This window comes from Leptonotus elevatus, chromosome 15 (genome assembly GCF_054856555.1).
Source record: "Leptonotus elevatus isolate MCC_2025b chromosome 15, RoL_Lele_1.0, whole genome shotgun sequence".
Taxonomy (NCBI): Eukaryota; Metazoa; Chordata; class Actinopteri; order Syngnathiformes; family Syngnathidae; genus Leptonotus; species Leptonotus elevatus.
Genome location: NC_141253.1, coordinates 15,238,842 through 15,266,164, shown reverse-complemented (window position 1 = coordinate 15,266,164; position 27,323 = coordinate 15,238,842). Strand labels below are relative to the sequence as shown.

General features: G+C 38.3%; 1 protein-coding gene across 2 annotated transcripts; it reads left to right on the top strand.

The window, feature by feature from the left end:
* The first annotated feature begins 314 nt into the window (after nt 1-314).
* Nucleotides 315-26,238, top strand: vldlr (very low density lipoprotein receptor). Of its 2 annotated transcripts, XM_086096347.1 has the most exons (20): nt 315-828; nt 5,371-5,490; nt 6,261-6,383; nt 7,807-7,929; nt 9,385-9,593; nt 10,370-10,532; nt 10,769-10,891; nt 12,643-12,765; nt 13,321-13,440; nt 13,646-13,771; nt 15,103-15,274; nt 16,436-16,660; nt 16,743-16,861; nt 17,302-17,441; nt 17,992-18,133; nt 18,580-18,729; nt 20,854-20,910; nt 22,149-22,226; nt 23,664-23,833; nt 25,522-26,238. In XM_086096347.1, the coding sequence occupies exons 1-20, from the start codon at nt 756-758 to the stop codon at nt 25,555-25,557; spliced, it is 2,592 nt and encodes an 863-aa protein (XP_085952473.1). In that variant the 5' UTR covers nt 315-755; the 3' UTR covers nt 25,558-26,238. The 2 variants fall into 2 exon arrangements, with proteins under 2 accessions (XP_085952473.1, XP_085952474.1); XM_086096348.1 differs by lacking the exon at nt 20,854-20,910.
* Nucleotides 26,239-27,323: the final 1,085 nt, after the last annotated feature.

The window sequence follows — 27,323 nt, the reverse complement described above, 5'->3', positions numbered from 1 at the left end:
TAATATTGACCACAACTTGGAGAACAATAGGTGTTACTTATTTAAGTTGGAGAATCACTGCTGTACTGTAGATAATAATATTAAGTTATTGTCTTTATTTAATGCTTGGCTCTGTGAGTAAATTTCAACATGTGTGTTTTTAAATATACGTTACGTTTACTTGTACGTGTACTTGTCATGACGCTTATTGTTGATAACGCTGTCAAAAACATTCAGTATTTTTGTATTAATGAATAAGGGGGGCGAGAGGGGGGAGTCTGTCATTTGATTGCGGATCGTTAAGGGTTAACAAGACGTAGAGAAGGAGGGGAAAATCCACCTTGGCCTTGACGGCCGGTATTACACCAGCTAACCGATCACCTGTACCGGCCTTAAACGTCAAATTTATGACATGGATTTAGTGTGGAATCGAGTAAACGGGTCCACTGGCGACCAGTGAGGCGCGTGACCATCTCGTTGGCTCCGTAGAGCGCGTGCTGGTCACTCCGCCGTGCGTCAATTTGTGTTTGCGTACGTGCTTACGTGCGTGGGAGTGTGTATGTCCGGGTGCATATGCGAGAGCGCGCACGTGTACGTGTATATGTGGTGGGCGCTTGAACCGCAACAGACCCAAAGACCAAGCAGGGCAGCGCCAAGCAGCCGCAAGAAAGCCGAGCGGAGCACAGCACAGCACAGCACAGCACAGCAGCAGCTAAGCAGGCAGCCCGCGAGCGCTCGGCTAGCAACCAAGCAACCGCACGTTTCCACGGCGAGACATGGTCGCTTCCACACCCGGAATCCTGCTCCTGCCGCTGCTAATATGCCTCCAACAATACACAGCCGTTCGCGGTAAGTGTTGACACTCGCCATGAAGGCAACGCTCGCAGCGTCCAGTCGGTAATGTTAGCTAATGTCGCCGGGCTTGAACACCTGTCTTAGTGCTGCCCCCTGATTTGAATGACCCAGCTTGGCTGTGCTGTTCCTTTGCCTTTATTGTTGGCGACGGGGCCGTGCAAGCATGACCCCATTTTGTTGGCACATGGCACGATATTATTATATACAAATGATTGCAAATGATTTCGGATTTATTGGAATGAGGTTCGAAGCAGGCCTGTTTCGTCTGTGCTGCGCTGACTCGTGTCTAATTATCCTTGTCAATTTCCTCCTTTCCGTAAAACGCCTGCTGTTCATATGTGTGTACAGCTCATTTAATAATACTGCGGGATCACCCACTACCATTTGTATTACAATTGTTATATACTGATTCGAAATGGGTCACGATGAGTTCTGGTATGAAATTGACAGTACTTTACAATCATCACTGACAGGTGCATGGCGACAGATGAGTTCACCTGCCGCATGTGATTTCAATCGAGCTCTGATTAACGTGGCATTTTGTATGAATTACTCAATTTATTTTACGGAATGTGTGTGTTTTTTTTTTTTTTAAGCGCTTGTAGTTATCAAATCTTTAACACAAGTACCACTTGAAAAAATACTCGCGCTCCAATACAAACGTCATGATCTTGACATACATTAAAATGCTGTAGTAAGTGCAAATGTTTGGGGAAACTAAGTCACTGTAAGATACATTAACACTGTGCCAATATATAGGAAATGTGTACAAAAAAAACTTAAATACAACTGAGCTTCATTTGTTCAGTGATTAATTTGCATAAAATGTGTGTTACTGTACTGTGCTTGGCAACAAAGGTAGCATTGCAGATCAATCCAACCAGTTTCCAATGCTAAATCTCTGAGTTCAAATAGAACCTTTTCAGAGCAACCGTTTAACATGAAAGCATGGATGCAGGATGTATGTATATAAAGTATTTTAATAATTCAACATTTATTGCAGAGGCAAATGAATTAACTAGCCATCCATTTCCTATAGCGCCTATCCTCGTTAGGTTACTGATACATCTCTGCAGACTTTGGGAAAGAGGCGGTGTACCCTCTGGACCAGGGGTCTCAAAGTCCAGTGCTTGAGAGCCTTTGTCCAGCCTGTAATCAATGTTCCCACCTTCAACACACCTGAATCACATGCAGAATTCTGATAGTGATCATGATAATTTGATTCAGCTATGTTGGAGGAGGGATACATGGATAACCGGCTGGGTAGTGGCTCAGGAGGACTGCCAACAATTCACAACAAAAGACAGTTTAGAGCAGGAGTGTATACAACTTTTCTTCCAAGGCCAGCTGACAGATAAATTGAAGGTTACAAGGGCCGCTTTGGCATTCTGCTCTCTGTAATAATTTGGCCAAAAATATCTTTACAATAGCCTTTTTATTAGACAATTTGTGACTGAAGCATCTTCTAATTAGTAGGCTAACACCTGAGTTGTTCACAGACTGGATTTGGGTTTGAATGTCCCACCCGCTCTCTGTCTGCAGATGTGAAGTCATGTGTGCTTTGTGTATGTGAAGAAGTATGTGTGCAGTTAAATTTTTTGTCTACAGGTGGCAGTAGCGATTCAAAATTGAATTTTCTGCATTCAGTAGCTTTAATTAATTTACATTAACGTTAAAATTTAAGCTAAAACCAATCAATCTGTGTAGGTTGGTAAAGAAATGCGCAGCAACAGTGAGCCTCAGTGTTATGTGCCTTTCGGCCTGCACAAATTTGCATATTCATGGTTCACCTGTGAAAGTGATTTGTGTACAAATACTGAAGACAGCCATTTATGTGACATGTTCATGATTGTGTACAACATGCTAGATGCCTCATCGTGGTGAATTATCATCGCCTCTGTTTTAAGCGCTTTGCTGTCATTTTGTGGCATCCATAAAAAATGAGTCTTTATTGTATTTTATTAAAAAATATATTTATTTTTTTATTGAGGGTGTCAATTACTTGTGGATTTCCGCTATTCATGTCAGGGTTTGGTTCCTATCTGCTGTCAATAGTGGTGGTATGTAATTTATGTGTATATAACAAAGAAAGAAAGGAAAAATGAATGAATAAATAAATCAAACGGATCAGTGATCATGCAAAGAGTCCAATATTTTTCAGGATTTTAGGTTGGCCAATGGCCATAGCCCTCTAACCCATAACCATAGACGGTACTGAGCAGCAGCAGAATCGTATCTCCACATTCAGAACTGTTGACATTGTTAACATTTTTTACTGTTTTACTTTATATTTTAACCATTTTGAATTTAGTTATAACTGTGTAGATGTAGGTATAATTATGTTAACTCAGTATAGCTCAATGAATAGTATTGTCTATTGTATTCTTATCTGTCTCTCTCGCCTGAGAAGAGAAGGGCAACAAGTTTCTTTTCCATGTTATCTAGAAGGGAGTGTAGCCTAGTGCCGGTCTCAGTCGGTCGAGGAGAGTCCAAGGACAGGCTGATGTATTCTAATCTGATTTATACCTATGGGAACTTGCTGATGGGAGGAGAGAGGGATTTTCTTGTATTCACTGATTTTCAATAAATGTACTGTGTGCTGGAGGAGGAGACACACTTTTGAACAGAACACTGCAGCCAATAAACGGGCCTTTGCTGACTATGATTGGAAGCAGGGCCTCAAAATTGATCCAATTATCGGTGTATATATACAGCGAGCTTAAGCACACAAGCAAATGTAACTTTATGTTTCAGATTATTCAATCTTGACAAAGCTGACTAGATTGGAATTGTTGGACTCAGACCTCTGCCAAAGCCAAATAGCCAGCGATTTGGATATGCTCACCTTAAGCACTCATTTTAGTTCCTTAGTCACATCGTTTTTTGAAATTGTTTTTTTTAAACATCTTCTCATGAAATGTCAATTGACTGATATATTACATCAGATTTTATCATTGTTTCTTTTCCCCTCCTTGTTATGTGCATTCAATGTGTGTATACATCGGCACATTGGTCATACAGTCCGTTTCTGCAAATCTGTCCAAGGAAATGCAGGCTCATTTATCAAATGCTTTCGAGAAGGACAGTTTGTCTTTTTCACTTGCATTTATTTCTTTCTTTCAGTCTTTGGTATTTAGTGTTATTGTGGCTTGTAATTTACACAATTTTAATACCTGAACAATTGCCTCCTAAAGAAGAAAAACCCAGAAGATCGTAGAGCTAAATTAAGAGTCTCTGAGCAAGGCGTCTCACAAATTAGATCAGCAGCAATGCTTGCCCTGATTAAAATGGATGTAGCTTCCCTCCACAGTCAGTATGATGGCATGCTAGACCCAGATCCTCAGCTACATGAGCGCGCACGCAGTGTGGGGGTGTGCTTGGCTCCTGAAGTGGGCGGGGTGGTGGACTGGAAGAGGAGGAGGGGAACACATTGCAACAGTTTGTGTTACTGGGGAAAATTGCTTGAACGTGACAGCAGTATAGACTTGACAACCTATTTTTAGCAGAATACATAAGTGCAACATCGTGTTTGTTTTATTTTTATTTAGTTCAGAAAATGCATGTTTACCATGTGATGGTTGTTTATTCTTATGTACCATTTTGAATTCATTCTTTGAAATTGTTGTTGAGGCGACTGAAACTGTGTGTAGTTAAAGCTCAGCATATATTACTCTCATGTTCAGTATTATGATTTCTGACTGCCTAAATTGCTGTAGATTAACCTTGCATGCTAATGGTGACTACATAAATAGTTAAAGGTGGCAGTACATTGAACATTTCACAGATCTGAGTATGTACTGTTTCATAGGACCTTCTTAGACTTAACTTGCATAACTTGAATTTGTAGACGAGCATTTAAAAAAAAAAAATAATAATTCTGAATGTCTTGTTTAAAGTAATGAACCACTTCATATTTTTGTTAATTATTTTAGTATCTGTTTAAGAGGCAAAATCATTTTGAGAATGATGTGAGACATGAGTACATTTAGCCTCTTGGATAGTCATACAGTTCAGGTTAGAATTAGTACCAAGGTCAGATGGTCATATTTTAAGTTATTGGGTCATGGTCAACCGTCATCTCCATTATGACAGACTGCACAAATTGTGAAAGTAGTTTATTCTATTTCTTGTGATTTGCTATGACTTATTAAATCAACAGTTTTCAATTTGAATACATACCCAAGCATAGATGGAACATATGGCAAGGTTTGGAGAAATAAATTTGTCCCCCCACCCAAAAAAAAACGTATAGGTGCAGAACCGTTTGCTAATGTGGGCATCTCTTTTTTTTTTTCTTTTTTTTTTTTTCCTACGGCAAGTCGATGCATGCATAATAATAATAATTCAGTTGAGTCTGCCAATGAGACATTTGAAATGTGAACTTAAAATTGCTTTCTTATCTATTTAAAAAAAATAATAATAATGAGGTTGATGTATACTGAAACAAGAACTCCAGGGATCATTAAACATTATAAAATAATTGCTCTTTCTGTAAAAGTGATGCAAACTTTGTCACGATCTGTTTATGTCCTCCAGGAACTAAAACGGAATGTGAGGCAAACCAGTTTCAATGTGAAAATGGTCGATGCATCCAGTCTGTTTGGAAGTGTGATGGTGATGAGGACTGCAGTGATGGCAGTGACGAACGCTCATGTGGTAAGAAATGCTTGTTAATCTAATCAGATTTGGAACTGGCGTAGAACGAGAGGGACGCATCAGAGTACTGCTTATGGCATGTCTTTTGAACCAATCATTAATATACGTGTATACACACTTTTTTTTTTTTTAACTTATCCAGAGTTTCACCACCTCCTTTTTATTTTTATCTAGGTCATGTGAAGAAACAGTGGCAGGGCTGTAGACTGCCCATAAATAGTGTAATTTTGCCCCTGAAAACTACATTTTTTTTCATCATTTTTATTTTTGTGAATGTGTGACCAATAAATTTGCCTTTTATTTTGTATACGGTATGTATATTTTGGTAATTTTTTAAATTTATATATATATATTTTTTGCCTTCAAGCTTTTGCCACATACTTCCACCCATTTCTCAGTAATATAGTGAAAAAGAGTGGAAATGTGAATATTTACCATGCAAAACACTGGGCAGTATGCATGGTGATTTCATCACAGTATAATTTTTTTTTTTGACGTCCTGTTTTCGTGGGCTTTATAAGATGGAAGCCCAAATAATGTAAAGATAAACAAATAAATACTTGGAATCACTTAAATTGTGAGCCCTGAATCTATAATCTATGAAAGTTTGACTTTTTGAATGAAATTATGGAAATTATTCAACTTTTTCGAGGATATTCAAAAAAAAAATTTGACGAGCGAGCACCTGTCCTGTATACGAAAGTGGAAATAAAATTCTGGATGACATAAAAGAAGATAATAACTGATTGTCCTTCTCCTCATCCAAACAGTCAAGAAGGTTTGTCCAGACACAGACTTTGTCTGTCGCAATGGCCAGTGTGTTCCAAAGAGGTGGCAATGTGATGGGGAGCCAGACTGTGAGGACGGGTCAGACGAAAGTGTAGACATTTGCCGTAAGTAAAGTAGAGCTCAACTTAAATTCTCAAGTTTTCAGTTGGGTTTTGTCACATTGTTATACTTTTTAACTACTAAAATATTATACAGAGTATTACATTCACCAAACTATATTTCATAATTAGATTGACAATTAATACTGAATAGTGGAACACTAGTCTTATACAAAGTTGTGCATTGAAATGGTGATGAAGGTATGGGTACTGAGAAAGATCCAGTGTATTTGCATATATTAACTCATAATTGGTTAATCGGATTGCATGTTAATACTATGAATGAGCAAGTCTGAGATATGGGTTAAGAGGAGCATTTACCAAGCAAAGTGTGTGCATCAAAGATTGATAAATGTATCTGATAATAGAGTGCCGTGGTTACAATGGGTAGTGTGTTAGTATGTGTACTGTTAAATAATTATTTTCCCTTACAAGGTTCTGTTCATGTGCACATGATTAAGTTACAGGCATACCAACTGCAGTGTACATGGGCTGAGCTGCACGTGCAACTGGTTACAATCACTGCTGTTTGTCCAGCTGTTCTTATTCTTAGTAATGGAAAATGTTGCACTTGCATTGTTATTGTTACTGACTTTAATAGACTGTTTATTAGTAAAATAAACAACTAATAGAATATTTTGACATTGTGTTAATAATACACTGTAGATGCATATGTCCTTTGTAATGATCTTTAATACATGTTAATAGTGAGAGTAATGTTATTTATATGTAACTTCCATCATAAAAAAAATATACAGTATAGGTCTGATGCGTACAACCTGAAAAAAACTTATTTGAGGTACTGTTTAAGTGTGTGGTAACGCGAGCAGCATGAACATTTTGACTTCTAGGGAAGAGGTATACAAAGTGGCCAATAATGTAATCCTAGTATTAATAAGTTAATTATTTAATTCATATACACATTTTGCAAATCAATTATTAATAATAATAATAATAATAAATAGTATTCATAATGATAGTAATACTAGTTTTTATAAATCTGGAAGATCACATTTTCAAAACAAAATTAATACAGCTAGCTAGAAAAAAAAAAGCTGAAGATCCTTGTCCTATTCTTTACCTGTGCAGCCAGTACTACTGAGACAACCAAACATTTAGCATTTTAATATTGGTATATACACTAATTTTTGCCGTTAAATTGCTTGTTGTATTTTGTGCCGTTCTAATTCTTCTCTCTTCTGCTGGTTTCTTGTAACATCTGCTGACATTTGGAAAACAAAATATATGGATAGCTGTTCTTTTCAAATGTGAAATCTATTGTTTGTTTTTTAACCTAGAGCAGAAAAAATGTGTATACTGGGGAAAGATCTTAACTTCCATAGCACATGGAAATATGAGAACAATTCTGTGTAACAAAACAGCACTGCAATACTTTTTGACTTGTGGAATGTGTTTTATGTTCATGCAGACATGCGGACATGCCGTTTGAATGAGTTTAGTTGTGGAGCAGGTTCCACTCAGTGTATCCCCAACTTCTGGAAGTGTGATGGCGAAAAGGACTGTGACAACGGAGAAGATGAGGTCAACTGTGGTAGGTTGACATATACAGTCAATAAACAGAGACACAACTCATTTTTTACTTGAGTATTACAATGGTTGTTGGAGTGGGTTTGTTTTATGCATGCATGAAGTTATTTTGTCAGATTTATTTATGTAAATGTATATCCGTTGGGTACAAGTCATGTTTGTTTGTTTGTCTGGCTGCCACTAATTGAAATCAACTGCCAGGAAGGCACTTAATTGCCCTCTTGCTCAATCAAATTAAATCGGTTTAAATCAATATTACCTACCATAAACACAATTAAATAAAAATAGGCACCAGAAATGGAATTAACTTTTTGAGGGCTTCACACAATGCTCAATGACCATATGCAACACTCGAGACTGTGACCAATATGCTTGCAAATGCGGCCAACTTTTCAGTGTGTGGGGATAAAAATAATAATAATCCGGTCGTACTAATGCAAGTGCATGTATTAATGTTCCCTCTGCAGTATCAGTGGTTGAAAGTCACAGACTTTTTTTCACTACTTAAGCCATTCTCCTTCTCTGTCGGCTCCTTAACTTTGGGCGCGTTCAAAAATAAATTCCGAGCGTCCTCTCCTCCACTCCCACCGTTGAAAAACTGTGACCGTTTTTCAAAAGGGCCATTTGGTGCGGCAGAGCTCTTTGAGCACTCTGCGTCAAGCAGTACAGCTAGAAACGTTCAACAGGTGCTGCTGATTGGATGCGTTCGAACATTGCATTGTCTTGACCAGAAAACATTCTTCGTGCTACCTCTGCCGCTGCAGTGGCTTTTAAGAAGTAGCAGAACAAGGACTTTAAGGCAAAGCAAGTTTGAGCACAAATTTGCAGTTGTATTTAGTTTTGTCAGACTTTCATTAAGCACATGATTGAAGATTAGATCAGGGCTGGTTTTCAATTTCCAATTTTTCAATGAAAAACAGGAGATGACTTGTTCCCGTTCATTAGGGATGACAGTGTAGCATCTTAGCGGGTTGTTTAGAACGTGCATGTGAATATCTTAATCTGTGTGATGTTTGTCTCAAAAATAAATGTGAGCCAATGCTGAGCCACAAACACACCATCAACAGTTCACAAGCTGAATTGAATAGTTACAAATTAGCCCAATACCCCAATTATACAAAATTGACCTTTTTTTGCAGACAAACTTCTTGTTCAAATACATATTGACTTACTGTCAGTCTTCATCATACGAAACAATAGTATGCCTATTAAGAAAATTTTACATCAGCTACAGTGGGCATGCTGTACCGCACACAAAAAAGGATATGGGCAAATCCTGGTGCGACCAACTGAAGGAGTTGGTCGCACCAGTACAAAAGTTAGTGTAGAGTCCTGATATGATGGGATTTGAAACTGCAGGAACAGGTCATGGCTGTTGTGGTTGCATAATATTTTTGACTGCTAAATTAAAATCCCCTTAAGTTACAATTTCAGTTCATGTGTGAATATGCATTTTCAGGCGACGTAACCTGCGCTCCAAACGAGTTCACCTGTGCCAGCAACCGCTGCATCTCCCGAAACTTTGTTTGCAATGGCGAGGATGACTGCGGTGATGGCTCAGATGAGGTGGAGTGTACGCCTTCGTCCTGTGGCCCAAGTGAATTTCGGTGTGGAAATTCATCATGCATCCCGAACAGTTGGGTGTGTGATGAGGATGTTGACTGCCAGGTAAGGGGAATGTCCCAAGACTACCACCATTCCATACTGGGTCTTAGTTTCTTATTATTTTTTAATTAAGATTTTATAAGATGTCACTCTTGGAGGACTAGATTCTAGAATGGTATGGAACAGAATCTTCGTAATTGGTCCTGTGGTGTTCTTTACAAAAGCACACTACATAGTATAATCAAAATCGATAAACAAAAAAACCAAATCATCTTTATGTGTGGTTTAACAGATACAGTAATCTCTTATATCTTCTCGTGTGTACCAGGCCTGAGACAGACCCTGAATTTACATATTATTCTCTGGTAGGAAAGTTTTTTTTTTTTTTTTTTTTTTTTTTTTTTTTTTTTTTATAACTTTAAAGCATCTGGACTGTCTGACAGTTTACATATCATGCGGACTCCCTGCATATTAGTGTGTGGTTTTGTGAACTCCTAATGCAATAATAATATTCTTCAAAACGATCAATTGCTTTTCATTTGCCACAGTCTTAACCACTGTACTCCCCAATTCACAATAAGACAAATGTTGAAAATGTGAACCAAGCACAACATAAAATTCCTGCCCTTAATTTGAAATAATCACTGACTTTTTTTTTTTTACTGGGCTGAAAATGATTTAAATTAATCCATGAGTGACATGTATTCTGTCCCTTTTAGTTGCACTTGCACCCAGCCAGGCCTGCGTCAACTAGTTTGCACCAACTACTGTCCAATTCAGTCAATACTGTTGTTTTTGCTCCACATGTTGTTACAAGTTATTTTTATGTTCTTCTGCAGGATCAGTCTGATGAGTCACCGTCTCATTGTGGCCGTCACCCAACCCCACCAGCCAAATGCTTAACTAGTGAGATGCAATGCCTTTCAGGAGAGTGTATTCACAAAAAGTGGAGGTGTGACGGGGACCCTGATTGCAAAGATGGCAGCGACGAAACAAACTGTCGTATGTACCAATATATTACTTGTTTTTCATACTGTAATTTCTGTACATGTTCACAGCTCGACACTTGAGCCTTCACTTATTTGCTGATTTGTATAATATATTTGTAATTGTATTTGCGGGCTGTCAAAGATGTAACAAAAATGTTCATTTTAGTTATCACACAAATATTTTCCTGACCGAAAAACTTTTTTTGAGGTGTCTAATATGATTCGAGCAATGTTGTATGATGTTTGCAGCTGTACGCACCTGTGGCGCAGATCAGTTCAAATGTGATGATGGAAACTGCATTCTGGGCAACAGACAGTGCAACGGCATCAGAGAGTGCACTGATGGATCAGATGAGCTTAACTGCAAAAACCGTGAGTTCTGATCTCTTTAGTAGTATCTTTGCGTATTTTTGTTTTACATATACGCAATTTTCTACGTGCAGCTGTGACTTTCCTTCACTTTGAATCACATTGTGTGAAATTAGCGGACGTGAAGTCTTCAACAATATAATTTGATCTTGTCAGAGAAACAAGCGCAGTTTACAAAGCATTAAAAAAACTGAAATAATACAGTGGGAGGAGAAAGTTTGTGAACACGTTGGAATTTGCCTAACATTTACATGAGGTGAAAGAAATTCCAAGTGAAGTCCTTGATTTAATAACTACTGTAGATGACCGTCTTGGCAGCAATAACATCAACCAAATATTTACTGTAGTTGAAAATAAGACGTGCACAATGCTTAGGGTGAATTTTGCACTGTTCCTCTTTACAAAACTCTTGGTTACAAAATTGTTGATGTTCAACTCTGTTGCTGCTTTTCCTGAGGAGTAGCTGTCATGAAAAGATGACTGCAAGAGCTCAGCACAGTGCGGGGGAGAACACAAAGGAGGAAGTTGTTACTGTCTATCAAAATATGGCATTTCGTTCTTTATGTATATTGTGGCCAGATAAAACCAAAGTTGTTTCGGAGGCCATGCGTGGAGGGGAAATTGCACAGCACACAAACATCAGACCCTTATCCCAACTGTGAAGCATGCAGCGACAAATCCGTCATGCATGTGCTTTGCTCCCTCAGGGCTTGGACAGCTTGCAAGTTTATTAAGATATTTTGCAATCTATCCAATAGTTGAAGCTAAAAAAAGGATAGGTGTTGCAACAGTTCAATGATCCAAAACAGATTCCACTCAACACAATGGTTTTACAAGTTGAAACTGTGCATTTGGAGTAGTCCGGTCAGTCCTGACCTAAACGAGATCACCTCGAGCTATTCACATAAATCATCCCAGGAATCTTGTTCACACTGCAACAGTTTTTTTTATTTATAAAGAGGAATGGTCCAAAAATGTGCCTGATCATTGTGCATGTCTGAACAAATGTTGAGTTGAAGTTATTGCTGCCAAAAGGGGGTAAATTTTTAAATCCAAGGATTCACCTACTTTTTCCACTGTCCTGTGAATGTTTACATGTTGTTTAAAAATAAGAACCTATAATTGTTTTTGTGGTGTTGGTTTCAGCAGACTGTTTATTGTGATTTAGATGATCAGACTACATATTACCAATTTGTGCACAAATGGAATGCGTTCCAAAGTGTGCACATACCTTTTCCTCCTGCTGTAATACAACTCAACCCCCAAATAAAAATGTTCTGATGTTCAATTGCCAGAACTATAGTAGATTAGTCGGCATACTTATGTTTTCTTTTCAAGCAAACAAGGTGGTAATTTCTATCTTACATTTACTTTCATAATTACCGTATTTTTTGCACTATTAGGCGCATCGGATTTTAAGGCGCCCCTTCAATGAATAGCCTATTTAAAAGGAGCACCTCATTATAAGGCGCATAGAATAGAAGCTACTGTAGTAGCTGGGGTTGCGTTAAGCATCCACTAGATGGATCTTACTTAACCAATATTGATCCACATTTAAGGCGCTTTGGATTATAAGATGCCAAGGTCAGTTTTTGAGAAAATTAAAGGCTTTTAGGTGCGCCTTTATAGTGTGTAGATTTTCTTACTTGAAATCTGCATCATTAGCAGCTAGGTAATGAAGGAATATGCATCGTATTAGGACAATAAATCTATTGTAAATGTAGTGCAAATTAGTGTATCTCCCCTCTTCACAGTGACTCAGTGTCATGGACCAGAAAGGTTCAAATGTCGCAGCGGGGAATGTATCGAGATGAGCAAAGTGTGCAACAAGAACCGTGACTGTCCAGACTGGAGCGATGAACCCATTAACGAATGCGGTGAGTTTTACTACACAAACTAGTAATAGTGTAGAAATACTGCAACATCCATAGAATACATTGTCGAGCAGATTGATGTACCTATTGTGATGGGTGTAAATGATCTATTAATTAGCCTAAAATGCTTCCTGCATGTTGCACAAGCGGTAACTGAGCCAATGTAGACCACGTGTTATTTGTGCAGGTAGCGGCTTATTGTTAAACAAAACAAATCCTTGCTTAATTTGAGGCCCAGTTGGAGAAGTCTGACTAATGGGGTCATGGACTCTGGAAATTAGTCATGTGTTCTCCTGTCAGCCAACTCATCATAATTTTGAAACTTAAAAAAAATAAAAAATAAAAATAATCCCTAGATTTTTCTGTATCTCCTGTTTTAGTTCCCCAATATTATCATAGTTCATTTTCAAACAAAATGTCAAAGCAGTCATTCAACAGAACAACAAAAAAAAGCTTTACGGTTGAACATGTTTCAATTATTTAACTATCAGGTGGAAAGAACAGTGTCCATTACTAGGATGAACAGTTTTTGATTTGCTGTCTTGTGTTTTTCTGCAGATGTCAACGAGTGCCTAATGAACAATGGTGGCTGCTCACATATCTGCAAAGACATGGCAATTAGCTTTGAGTGTGACTGCACACCCGGGCTACAGCTCATTGACCACAAGACCTGTGGAGGTATGACTTTTTTTTGGTTCACAAATAGTATTTATTTAAAACATTGCTTGCTATTATTATCTAGCAATTCTTGAAATGCTGCCAACAGCTTAGCGATTTCTGTTGCTCATTTTTGACAAATACTAGATCTTATGGAATTAATGACCACCAGCAGCTCCATGAAACCGTTTGAATTCCTGATCTCGTTCTACCCTTCTTTCTTCAGACGTCAATGAGTGTCTGAACCCAGGCATCTGCAGTCAGATCTGCATTAACCTAAAGGGAGGATACAAATGTGAATGCCACAATGGCTATCAAATGGATCCAACTACAGGAGTATGTAAGGCTGTAGGTGAGTGGTGCCTCAGTGCCTGACCTAATCAAATCTAGCCCCACCTATTCTAGCACCTGTTAGAGTAGACAATATTAAGTATTGTACTCTTTGCGTGTTCAATTAACTGAATGGTGAGATCCTGGTGAAGAAGTCCCTTTGCAAAGGTATTATAATTATCAGAAGCTTCTGATGACAAAAGGCTGACGACACTGAAGCCATGTTGTGTCAGGCTCTCCGGCACATCCTTATTTATTGAAAAGTGGGTCCATAGAAAAGTCAGCCCACAGTACATTTGTTTACAACTCAGTAAAAACAAGAGAATTCCTCTCTCCTCCCTTCTGCAAGTTCCCATAGCTATAAATCAGATTAGAGAAAAACAATAACCAGCCTGTGCCTCCCTTTCCGACAGAGACAGGTACCAGACACATACACTCCTTTATTTTCTCAGGAGTGAGACAGATACAATAGACAATCCCATTCATTGAGCTCCACAGCTATAACTAAATCCAAAACGGCTAAAATATAAATTGAAACTGAAAAACAATGTTAATAACTTAACACACCTTACCAACAGCCGTCAGCATTAAAGATGCACAGAAATGTTTTGATCCCAAGTGCATTCCACTTTACTACGCTGCATCAAAGCTATAAGTTGACTAATTGCTAATCACGTTTTTTGGCATCTAGTCTCCTAAGCAGCCAATTTGGAGACTTTCTACTCACCCGTCTGGATACTCCACCAAACTATGCTTTGTGCAGCTAACGAGGAAACTTGGACGTAGTTCGTACAGCTACACGGGTCTGAGAATACAAAGAGTTGGTAGTAGCTAGTTGGCTAGCACCATGTAACTCCGGCTCTTCTGATCACCACTAGTCTTTAAAACATTTATACCAACAGGACCACAGGATTGGTGGTAAGGAATGAGAACAGCAGTGCAAAGTGAAGCTCCATTTTGTTATGTCAGTAATGTGTGGGAAACATCTTTGTGAGGATGGAAATTATTCATATCACGACACGTACAAACATGACTTCACTTGTTGCAGTACGGCATATGAAAATTTGAAACCATGAGAATAGCAATTGAAGTTACCAGCACCCCCCAAAATCACACAAAAATACTCTACTAGTAAAGTGTGTCCAAACTTGATTTGTAATGTAAAATGTTCCACAATCTGTTGAAGTGCTTTTCAAATCACAAATGCTCTAGACCTTTATGTTAAATAATTATATGAAACCTATTTTTGATATGATATATATATTTTAAAGGCTTTTCAAGCACAAGGTGTGTTTTGACTGTTGATACAAAGTTGAGAATTTCTGTCCTTAACAAGTGCTTCTTTATTCTCAGGTAAGGAGCCCAGTCTGATTTTCACAAACCGCCGCGATGTTCGTCGTCTGGGTCTGGAGAGGAAGGAGTACACTCAGATTGTGGAGCAGCAGAGGAACACCGTGGCTCTAGATGCAGACATTGACCAACAGATGATATTTTGGGCTGACCTGGGACAGAAGGCCATATTTAGGTTACTCTCACATTACTCAGACACATTGTTTGCTCACAAATGTATCTATCTCCTGCAATTTTTTAGGAATGTTCGATAGCACTTTTTTCAGGCTGATACAGTAAAAGTACTGAACTCTTGACTAGCACTTGTACTTTGGCTCGTCCAGAGTACTAAAAATAAGACTGGAATCGGCGGTCAGCACACAAAGTATCAGTACTCGCCCATCCTTATAACAGTTTTTTTTTTCACAGTAAAACCTTGTGTATGTGCCAAAAGTTAAGTTTGGGAAAACTGCGCTAAATTAGTTTGTGTAGAATTTAAAATGCATTGAGCTAGTATTGAGATATTATGAATGGGAAGACAGTTAAGTCTCCCTTTAAATGTAGGCTTTGTATTTACTACTTCTTTTTTCTTTTTCTTCCAATGTGTTGAAATGGTGAAGTGAAACTGCAAGCTTAATATTTGTGTAAATGCTGTAATGTGACACCATTATTTAGTCGTGCAGCTGCCAGACTTTTTTAGGCAACATTTTATTTTAAACTCATACAAAATGTTTAGCAGTACTTGATGTGAGCATGACACCAAAATAATTTTCTGTTTTAAGAACTTTGACAATTCAAGTTTTACTTGATTCAATTGAACAGCAAGTGGCAGTGTGCTCAACGAACAAAGGTGTGACAATTGTCCTTTCCAAATAACACTAGAAACTTGGAATGGTCTGTGGTAGTATGTAATGCTTTGTGCACATGTAGTGTTCACAAAGCTAATGTGCTCACTTTTTTTTTTTCGTAACAGTGACTCGATGCAGCTTTCCTCAGTGTCTGCAAATCGATTGTAGGAGCTGTATCCAAAATACTGTTCTTACAACTATATTGCTCAATTTTGATTGCCGCTGTCAGGTTATTAATTTATTGGTTTATTCATGTGGCTATGCAGTGAATCTTGAGCTGCATCGCATTCTACTGAGAACAGTTTGCAATATTATGATTACCTTTAACTACAAGTCCAAATATGATGCACTACAAACGTGCTAATAAACTGTGATTCGTTCTGTTAAAATATTAAATGGCTTGTTGTATTGCTACACTTGTTTCTGATAATGGTCTAAATTACAGCTTGTGCATGAGGTGATGGATAGGAAATTTTTCAATTTGAAACCCCATTTGTCTTTTTTGACAGCACTCTGCTGGACAAACGAGGCGATGTGAGCACCCACAACAAAGTGATAGAAAACGTCCACTCTCCCGTTGGAATCGCCGTGGACTGGATATACAAGAATCTGTACTGGTCCGATCTAGGCACTAAAACTATTTCTGTTGCAAACTTTAATGGGACGAAGCAAAAAATTCTGTTTAGTAGAGGTCTCAAAGAACCAGCTTCCATTGCCGTGGATCCTCTGTCGGGGTAGGTGCTTATCAGGAATGAAGATGTCAATACAGTTTACTGTACAATCTCTTCTTTTTTTCCCCGTATTTGTTAATTGTAGGTTTCTGTACTGGTCAGACTGGGGTGTGCCAGCCAAGATTGAGAAGTCTGGTATGAATGGAGTCAATAGGCAGATTCTGGTGGCAACGGACATCCAATGGCCAAACGGTATAACCCTCGGTAAGAACAAAGCTGTGCATACAAGTCTACAGGTCAAGTTGTGATCTCATAAAGTACTTGTGGTTTGCGATTTTAAGTTCTTAACCTGAAAACATGACTTGTGGGTGAAGGATTTGGTTCGTGGTTCATCTACAATGTTGACTAGGTTTGTTGTGATAGTGTTTCTTCAATGTGCAAGGCAAATTTTTCAATGGCACTTTTGTGTATTTTTAACTTGTGGCTTTGCTTTCATTGAATTGACGTCTTCCAATAGCTTCTTAGTCATTTTCTAATGTTTGATTGATTTTTTTTAATTACCTTGGATGTTCTCATTAGCAGTGAAAGCAAGTTGAAATTAGATTATTACCCTTTGAGCTACATTTCTCTTGACTATATTTTGTTACCTTTGACATTTTTTTTAATGTCATGCCTTTCTAATCTTCTCTCTGTTTTTTATCTAGATCTAATCAAAGGCAGGCTGTACTGGGTTGATTCAAAACTGCATATGCTCTGCAGTGTCGACCTGAATGGTGACAACAGGAAGAAAGTGCTACAGTCTTCAGACTACCTTGCTCATCCTTTTGCTCTCACTGTGTTTGAGGTACTGCTGCCATGTTCTTTGGCATGTTTCCTTTTTACAAAACAGTATCCTTTTTTTTATTTTAATTTTTTCTTGTCAGTTACATATATTGTTTTCTTTTTTTTAATATATATATATATTTTTGTAATGTGGAATAGGTAACCTGTAAGGGCTACAATTATCATGCGAGCGCTCTTTCTTCTGAAACAATCTGCATTTTATTTATTCATTTTTTCGGTACACCAAATAATATATTTTTTGATGTACCAGATAAAAGTAGTTGGGTTGCTTCAGGAAATACAAACTGTGTCAAACATGTGACTCGCTGTGGAGACATCTGACGAGGAAAAGCCAAAACTCGCTTCGTCTTATTAGTCTACTGTTAATTTTTGTAATTAGAATTCAGTTATTTCTAAAAGTACATTTATTTTTTGCTTCTCTAATGTAGGTATCCTTTGATTGAGTTTATGTGCAGCATTGTTTTGAGGTGCTGACAAATATGTACTGTATTTATTTTTTATTTATTTTTTTCTTAATCAAAACAATGTACATGACATGATCCTCTTTCCAGGACCGCGTCTTCTGGACAGATGGTGAGAAGAAAGCCATTTATGGAGCTAACAAATTCACTGGAATGGACATTGTGACACTAGCCAACAACCTGAATGATCCACAGGACATCATAGTGTATCATGAGCTCATTCAGCTTTCTGGTAAGAACCTAACACAATTACAAAAACAATGTGTGCACATATACAGACTCATGTGTGTATATAATGACACCCAAAATTGTTTCATGAAACAGTAAATTGGGTGGTTTCCAATTTGTTTACATAACTTTTTGGACAAGATACCTTGACTCATTCATGGCCATTGGTGTTTATATGCATTTGTTGTCTTCGCTTTTTGGTCAGAAATAGGTGTTTTGGGCTAAAACAAACTGTGTTCTGCTGCTGATTTACTAAAAGCTAAATACATGTTTTTCTTCTCCTCTGGTCAAATAAGAGTCCATTCTTTTGCCATGTATGGTGCCTATATTGTCACAAAACACAATATTCTGTGGTAACTGGTGGAATGATGGTAGAATGTATAAATGAATTCAGTGGCAACACTGCTAAATGTGGACATGAACTAACCAGAAACCTAAATTTGTTTGCAGGAACTAACTGGTGTGCAGAGAAAGGTGCAAATGGAGGCTGCAGCTACATGTGTCTAGCTGCACCACAGATCAACAAACACTCCCCCAAATGTACTTGTCTGTGCCCAGCAGGACAGGAATTGACTGCTGATGGTCTACGCTGTAGACCTGGTGAGTTAAAACTTGCCTAATGAGCGTGATTTTGTATGTTGTGCTGTTGTCTTTTGTTCATTGATGGTTCTGTTGTCGTGCAGCTTTGCCACATCATCATGCGATGCATGTTGTCTGAAATACGGCCATGCCAGCCACATACTGTGCCCTGTCTGATTACGATCACATTTTTCAGCCCCTTCAAAACTCAAGTCTTCGCCATTTCATATACTTCTACTATGACTCCTATTACTTTTATTTCTTGTTGATACAGCAGTCCTCCTCAGAATTGCAATGTGTTCAGTGCTTATCTCCCTGTGTTTGTGTCCCAGCCAGTTCAATATTCAGTACTGGTGTCATGCAATTGGGCTCCTCCTATAATTGTGAATTTGTAAAAGTGTAAAACAATAACAGTCATAGGCAGAGCAAATGCAAGAGACATCCAGGTTGTATCTGGTGATTTTAGTACTTGTGTGACCAAGAGCTAGGCTAATAAAATGGGTTTAATTGGTTCTGTAATTTATTTTAGCAACATAACAAGATTTCCCCAAAACGATCTGTCGAAATACATTTTTTATTTACATTTCAAGTTCAACGTATGTAGCGCGCACCAAGCTATTTGAAAATATGATGCAATTAGCAGCGCAGAATTTGCTTTTGAACTTCTTATGAAGGGTTTCTTAAATGCCCCAATTTGTCAAAAGGTTAAGTTCATATGAATGGAAATTCCAAGGTGTTCTTCAAATCAGCCTCCCAAAATTAGTGATGTTTCAGAGTATTTTTGTAACAAGTTTGGGCAGTAGAATAGGTTGCATACTTGAATAATCAATTGGTTTACATTAATTATTAGAGGTGTTTGATTTTTGTTTTTTAGAAAATTCCACTAAGATAGCAGCCACTTGTCAAGTTGCTACTTATGTACAACAGCTATACAGTGCCTGCATAATCAAAAGATCTTGATAATTTTCTGGGAATAGATGAGCATTCATATACCACCATGCCATCAGTCTCCTTTTTTATAACAATGTGACTGGGGAATACTAGTCTAATCTGCTCCATCTGATTTTTGTTGAGCCATCCTTCTGCCTGCTCTTCCAGTGTTTTTTTTGTTTTTAATGTATAGACAGTGAGAACCTGGGAACGGAATTCAGTGCATATAAACTCCTAATTAGACTCTCAGCTGCAGACTAAGCAACTGGTGTAAAGAAAGCTCTGAACATCTCCCTGACAACTGTGCCACTGTGCTCCTCAAAAGAAAAATGCCTTGTTAGTCTAAATTGCCTTGAAACATTGGATTGCAAGTTTGTGTGTATAATTGCGTTAACACACCCTTCAGCGAATTTAGTGCGCTGAATTAATAGCTTGAGACAAGGATGCCTTTCACCATCTCTTAATGTTGGGCTGTAGCCAAAAGCCTTTTTATAGTGTGCTGAATCTCGAGCAAATGCATTTATCCCATTTGTTCAGCAATTGTAGTGGAACTGTGGATAATTGTTGCTGACATTTTTACTACCCCTTATCGTGTTTTTTCACGGAAGGTAGCTGATAGGCACTGTCATCCATTTGAGGCTGAACCAATATTTTGGACTTTAACAAATCTTGAATTTAACATTATGTTCCAATTCACTCTTATAAATTGGCCATTAGCGGGGTCGGAAAATCTCTTGTCTTCTGTGAGATCTTTCCGATGTAAAATGTGTGCCTTGGCTCTAAAGTTGGTAAGCAAGTGTGTGCTGCAAACGCTGCCTTGAGGACTGTAAAACAACCCCTCGGTAAGATATTACTTGGAGGACATAAAAAGCCTGGCTGCAATACAGTTTCCCACCAGAGAGTGGCAGTGTAAGCAGAAGGCTATAAACAAATGCTAAACTTTCATTCAGGTCCCTCCCACCAGACTGTAAATAATCAAAAACAATGGTGTGTAATATATGTATGTAGTATGTACCCATGGGAGCGGGTGCTCGTTTACTTGGTTGGCCAAAAACCTAAAGACATAGTCAGTGCTTGCCAATAAACAATTTGCTACGTAGCCCTGAACAGGGGGAAAAGTGTCAATGGTAAAAAAAAAATAATAATTAGTCTCATGGCTATTTGGAAGTCAGTAAAAAATAAATAAATAAAATATAACCCTTGATTCTTTGACAGACCCTTCTACCAAAAGTCCCTCAGAGGATGGGAAACCTCTATTGCCACCCTCCCCAGGTAAAAGCATCAGCTGTTGCCTGCTTTGCTTTCTGATGTTGGGCTGTGCTCCTCGCAACTCTCCTATAAACTAAGATGCTTTGCCTTTTTCTGACTGCGTAACTCTGCTAGGCAAGTGTTTGTTTCACATTTTGTTATAGGGACAAAACCTAAATGTTAATTTTTCAGTGATCATCGCCGCAGCTGCTCTTTGCTCTATTTTCTATGACTTATTTACTGATTTATATCTTTAGAACCTCATTTGATCCAGCTTTCCCTTGTAGTTTTAATATTACTGTTTTGTTTGGAGTAAGATGTGATTTTTGCCTGTAATGAGTCAAATTTCTTGCTTGACTCAAGATGGTTGTGGAGTTTAACACAAATGCTGTAATGTTTCAGACTTGAGGCTTTTAAATGTGATCATTGAATCTCTTCTGGGATGTTTAGTTTCCTAATCTAAATAGCATTTGTGGAATGAGTTCTCGTAAATTGAAAGTTCACACACAGGTTCTCTCTTTAATTTACAGCAGAACTTCACTAGTGACAATTCTTTGTTAGCGGTCATAAGCTATCCAAGTTTGTGTGTGTGTGCGACTGAAGGTTTCCAAATACTGTCAACCATTTGAGACTAGGTCAAACCTGAAAACAAAAGATCAGAAATAGCTGCCTTAAGTACTTATGAATTCTCCTACTCTACTTTGCGCTTAGCTGTTTGGCATTCATGGCACTTGTTTACTGCTTGACATCACTGCAAAGTCCTTTTTGCATGGGGCCAAGAGGGGAGATGTGCCCTTTCACTCGCATTGTTCAAATAAGTCGAGAACTTACTAGGGTACACACAACAATATTGGTGTGGTTCTCAAAGGAGTACAAGGTTGTTTGGTGCTGTCCTCCCCACTGCCCTCATGCATGAACTTAGAGCTATTCTCCCCATGTGCTTAAATCAGACAATGCAGTCACAAACTCACTAGTCACTCAAATCAAGAGTGGTTTGTTTAGAGTTTTTGCTATTTGAAGTAGAAAAATAGCTACCGGTACTATTCAAGGGTTGGCTAGAATGTAGATTGGTGCGCAACTCGTAGATGTATGTTGTTTTTTTTTCCCATTTTCCTTCCAAAGCCTTCACCCTCTTTAAATGCCACTAATGACTGACACAATTATCTGAACAATCGAGACGGCAGTCTCATAACAAATACCACAATAATCACTTCAAGTTATAATGTACTTGGTTTTCTTACAAGGACTTTTTTTTTCTCCAGAAGCCAATGTGAGTACGTCGATTCACGTGAACACCACAGCTAGAGGTTCTGCAGCGGCTTGGGCCATACTACCCTTGTGTAAGTCAATTTCATGAAATTCATATCAACACTAGGGGTGCAACGGTAGAAGATTTTGGTGTACGATAATTGTCTGAGGAAAAAATGCGGTTGTACAGTTATTCTTGTAGACGTAGAAAAAAAAATCACATCAGCATTCTTTGAAAATATTTATTTTTAACACCAATATATAACTGGAAATATATATATTTTTAAGTTGCTGCCTTTTAAAACCGCAGATTAGACAGAAAATAGGGCCTCGGCACACAAGTGGATGGCATGTACCCTCTTTTTCTCTCTTAAAAAAAAATTATATATTTTTTTTCTTTCAATTCCATTTTAACCATACTTACAGGTGAAATGTTCATCCACAGCCTTTAAACTGGTGTTTTGCGCAGTTTACCGCTACACATGTAAGCATTTTGCAGCCATAATGCGTATGCTGAGATACGTTTCTTGGGAGTCTTAAGATGGCGCCCCGCGGCTTCAAAAGTCTCGGGAAAAAAGGGTATTAATGGAGATAAAATCATGCACCCCGTCACGGAAACGGATGCCACCAAAACAGCAAATCAACATTAAGTGCATATTTGCAATTCGGCACCCGTGAAGCTCATTTTGGTGCCCCCTCTTTTTTCCTTCTTGTTCTTCTTTATTTTAATTTAGTGTTTTTTCTTTTTGGGTGGAGATTTTATCTCCATTAATAGCGTTTTTCCCCGAAAATTTAACAATGAGGGTGCATTGTTTTTTTGAGAATTATTATTCCTTTAGTTAGTTTATTTGCGTAATTAATCAAGGGGCAACTCGAACAACGTATGAGGCGGCGGGGGTGCATTTTGCGAAACACCGGCCGCCACGGAACCTTACCCACAGCCGTCGGGTACGCAACTCTCTCCGGGCGGCGTTCAAAGCTGAGCCCTGTGTTGTTGTGCGCCCGCTAAATGGGCCGTGTGGAAACAGAAGAACTATGAACTATGCTGCATGGCTCGTTTCGCGCCGCACCTGAGTGAAAATAACCGGTGTTGTTGAACGGCCGCGGTTATTTAATCCTGACGTTTAAAAACCACGGTTAATTAGTAAAACTGATTAATTGCTGCACCCCTAATCAACACCTTAGTTATAGTTATACAAAAGGTTATGATAATTATTAATAAAATAAATCACCTTTTGTGCTGCATAGAGCATTACTAAATATGTCCTGGGTTATCTCAATTGCTTGAAGCAGTTGTCATTGATTTTTCTTGTGTTCTTTAAAGCATGTTGAAGTATAGGAAATTACTGAATGTACAAAAAACTATTAGTTATGGTTCTGTTTGAATTGTATTTCACTTGTGCAATTCACCCAGGGAGGTTGTGTTAATGGTTTCTAACCTGATGGCACAATTTAACCATCTCATTTCATCATTTGTCATTTTTGTCAATGACTGCCTGAAAACTTTGTGTCCATTCTCACACCCGCAGTGCTGCTTGCCATGGCGGCAGTAGGCGGGTATTTGATGTGGAGAAACTGGACATCGAAGAACCACAAAAGCATGAACTTTGACAACCCGGTCTACCTGAAGACCACAGAAGAAGACCTCAACATTGACATCACACGACACAGCGCCAATGTGGGGCACACATACCCAGCGGTAAGTCAAAGGCTTCCATCTGAAACGACAAACAACCACAACTCACATGATTCCCCCCAAACTGACCTGAAAGGGAGACTTTGCTAAGTAAAGAAATTGAGTAATTGGTGCAGAGTTCCTTAGCATTAGATGAAACTAGGTTAAATCATTTCTTCTCAACAGAGGATTGAGACTGCTTGTTAATGACCGCCACTCACATCTGCAGCCTTTCTTAATCTTTAGTGCATTGTTGACATCCATAGGGCACATCCCCCTTGTACACAGATTAAGCAGATTAACCTCGGCCCACTCAAAGCTCCAAGGCAGAGAACCACATTAACCTTAGCTGTCATCCTCACAGCTGTTGACATGACTCTTGTGACAGCATTCAACAAACCCCATAAACATCAAGTTATATGTATGAGTTTTACAAATGTTATCCCGCTATCAGGTCAAACAGAGGTGTCCAAACTATGGCCCCTGGGCCATTTGCAGCCCGCCATCAGTTTTCACTGGCCCATGACATGACAAAAACAATATTTGACACTCCTCGCAAGGCAGTCAGTCGGTTTATTATACTGCAGATCCTATCTAAATATGCAAATAACGTATTTATGACTAAAATCAACACAATTCATCTTCAAAAAACACTGTAGTGTATAAAGATCAAATTGCGTATTAAATAATTTTAAAAGTGGCCCTCAAACACTGCAGGTCTTAATGCTCAAATCAGATTTATTTTATTTATTTTGTGAAATCAGAGTTGTTGTTTTTTTTTAAGTAAGCGTTCACACTACCCATTAACTGCGACCTCAGTCTGTCTGCTTTGTGAACGTTATGCGACCGCAAAGTGACCTGCATGCGCAGAAAAAGATACAAAGTCACTCAACGCTGTGTTTGCGGAAGTATATGCGTATGGTGCAGCGTGTCAGGGCCACGGAGTTTTATAAGTCCGTCATCGGGGCTCATATTTTTACCTTCTCATATCTGGAGGAGGTGGAAATATTTTGTGAAAATGAGGAGTCTTTTCGAGCTCATCTCACAAAGACCTCTCCTTTTTTCTCTCTCCCCTACTGATGACGTCACGTCATTGACGCGCATAATAAATCAGTCGTCTGCGAGGCTAAATATATACATCACCACAAATGTCAACTTTATGCTTCATGTTTTAAGTGGGATTAATGTCAAATTTGCATTTGCCTGCAGTATGAACGTAGCCAAAGTTTGTACAACCTTGATGCAAAACCTTAAAACATGCACATTGCATAAATACTTTAAATATTTTTGTCGAGTGTTATTGTTGTTGTTGTCACTCAAATGTACAGCTTTTGAAGTATGATGGAATATATTTTATTGGTGCAAATAAGTGCATTTTCAAAATATTCCAAATTATTATCATATTGCAAAGTAACCTGGCATGTCTTGGCAAAAATGAGCAAAACATTTTTGCATGAAATGCTGAGAAGCAGCCAAATTTCAAAATGTCATTTAAGAGGTCGTCAGTGTGCCCTCCAGTGGGTTAAATTAGTTACTGCTAATTTTTGTGAAAACTGCAGTTTGTTTCTTCCTCATGGGCCAAATTGGACCCCCAGGCGGGCCGGTTCTGGCCCCGCGGGCCGTATGTTTAGCACCCCTGTTATACGGTTTGAATGAGTGGCCATTAAGATAAGATAATTTTCATAATGAATGTTTTTTTTCTATCTTTTCAGATTTCAATAGTGAGCACAGAGGATGATCTGTCATGACCATGTTGGTTTATTTATTTTTTTCTTTCTCATTTTTGTTAATGGAATTCATGGCAGCACGTCGTCCCCTTGTTCCCACACTGGGGGGGTTTCAACATCGCTCGCAGTATGACAACATGCCTCCTGAGTGCATTAAATCATTATCAGTGGTGACAGTATCTGAAAGAAATGTTATTTATTTTTGTAAATACTTTGGATTGTGTTGCTTTTGCTCTGTCGGTCTTGAAATCGAGTCTGCTGGACAGGTTTTACGAGATCTGAACTACATCTTTGCCTTTTTAAACCTACAGGCGCTGTTTTATGTATGGCCATGTCTTCAGTAAAAATATTCAGTTTTTGCAATACCTCCTAGAGTAAGTTGTTTTGAATATCTATTATTATTATGGTTATTGAGAGCAGGTTTTCAGCACTTGTACATATTTTGCCATCATCTCAGACTGTCAATCAGGATTCTATTCAATGCACTTTGATGAAATGTTTTGTGTAAATAAGATTGTATACATTTGACATGAAATCTTTTTTGCTATGGTTGTCTGTTGTACCAGGGTTAGGTTTAAAATGTACTGAACAGAGAGAGAGAGAGAGAAAAAAAGTAACACAATTTGGTAAGCTATTTTGTATGTTTGCTGTGGATGTGGATCTTTTCTAGCCTTGTACAGTTGTTTAAACATTTGACATATCTGTGGGGGGGGGGGGGGGGTGGAATGCTTTCCAAACCAATTAAATTAAAACTCTAATTCAGAGAATTGATCCAATCACGGCTTCCTGTCATTACTTTGTGTACCACAGTGGTTGTAAACCTTGTTGGAGGTACTGAACACCACCAGTTTCTTATGCACATTCATCAAACCCTTATTTATTTAAATATGTGTTTTGAAAATGTAATTTTAGTTGGATAACATTTTTTTCATATCGCACATGTTTGTCCAACCACTTTTTTTTCCTTTTTTTTTTTGCTTGTTTGTATGATGAGATTACATTAAAGAAATCACACGACATACCATCACAACAGTCAAGTCAACTAGTGAGTGCACCAAATTTCATGCAGGACAGATGGGCCAAGCAATGTAGTGTGATCACCTGCATTGGATGATGGCCAAGCGGGGCATATCATCACAAATCTCATGAGTAGAATGTGCCTTGACCTCCGCTGAACCCCTGATACTCACTCACTGAACCCCTGGGCTTCAATCCAACCCAGGTTAAGAACTATAACTCTATCTGTTTGTTTGTTTTACCATTTTATAAATTTGTTTTTATTTTATCAACAGACCTTGCATTTGAAAGGTTTTTTTTAAACTATTTGCTAGTGCTTTAATTAAGGTGCTGTAAACTGTTTACTTTTAGATGAATGCCATTTTAGAAACGTTTTTTTTTAAGAGGCTTACATTTGTCTTTGTAAAAGGCCGTAGAAGCCTAAACAATTTTTGTCATGAACGCTGGCTGTGCAGCCAGCCTTCTCATTGAATTCTTGACTTCACCAGACCTCCAAGTTGTTTCTAAACACAAGGGTGTGCATTAATTAAATTAAGCATGTGGGTCAACACACTGGAAGGACAACTAACTTGTTGCATTGGGTACAAATCATCCAATTTCAGTCCAAAGTTCATCTTCATTCATGAACAACAGAGAAGCTGTCAAAGCGACTAATACATCAAACCTTCAGTTTAGCCCCTTTCCATGGAAATTGAATGATAGTGTAAAATGTTTGAAATGGAACAAGTTAAATTCAGATTTATTTTAAAGCGCGTACGCACACTCTGAGA

Bases quoted from the DNA above. Each gene is read 5' to 3' on its own strand.
- vldlr (XM_086096347.1), top strand. From the start codon at position 756: ATGGTCGCTTCCACACCCGGAATCCTGCTCCTGCCGCTGCTAATATGC. The intron at 5,491-6,260 runs GTAAGAAATGCT...TCATCCAAACAG, and splicing joins CAGTGACGAACGCTCATGTG to TCAAGAAGGTTTGTCCAGAC. The intron at 6,384-7,806 runs GTAAGTAAAGTA...ATGTTCATGCAG, and splicing joins CGAAAGTGTAGACATTTGCC to ACATGCGGACATGCCGTTTG.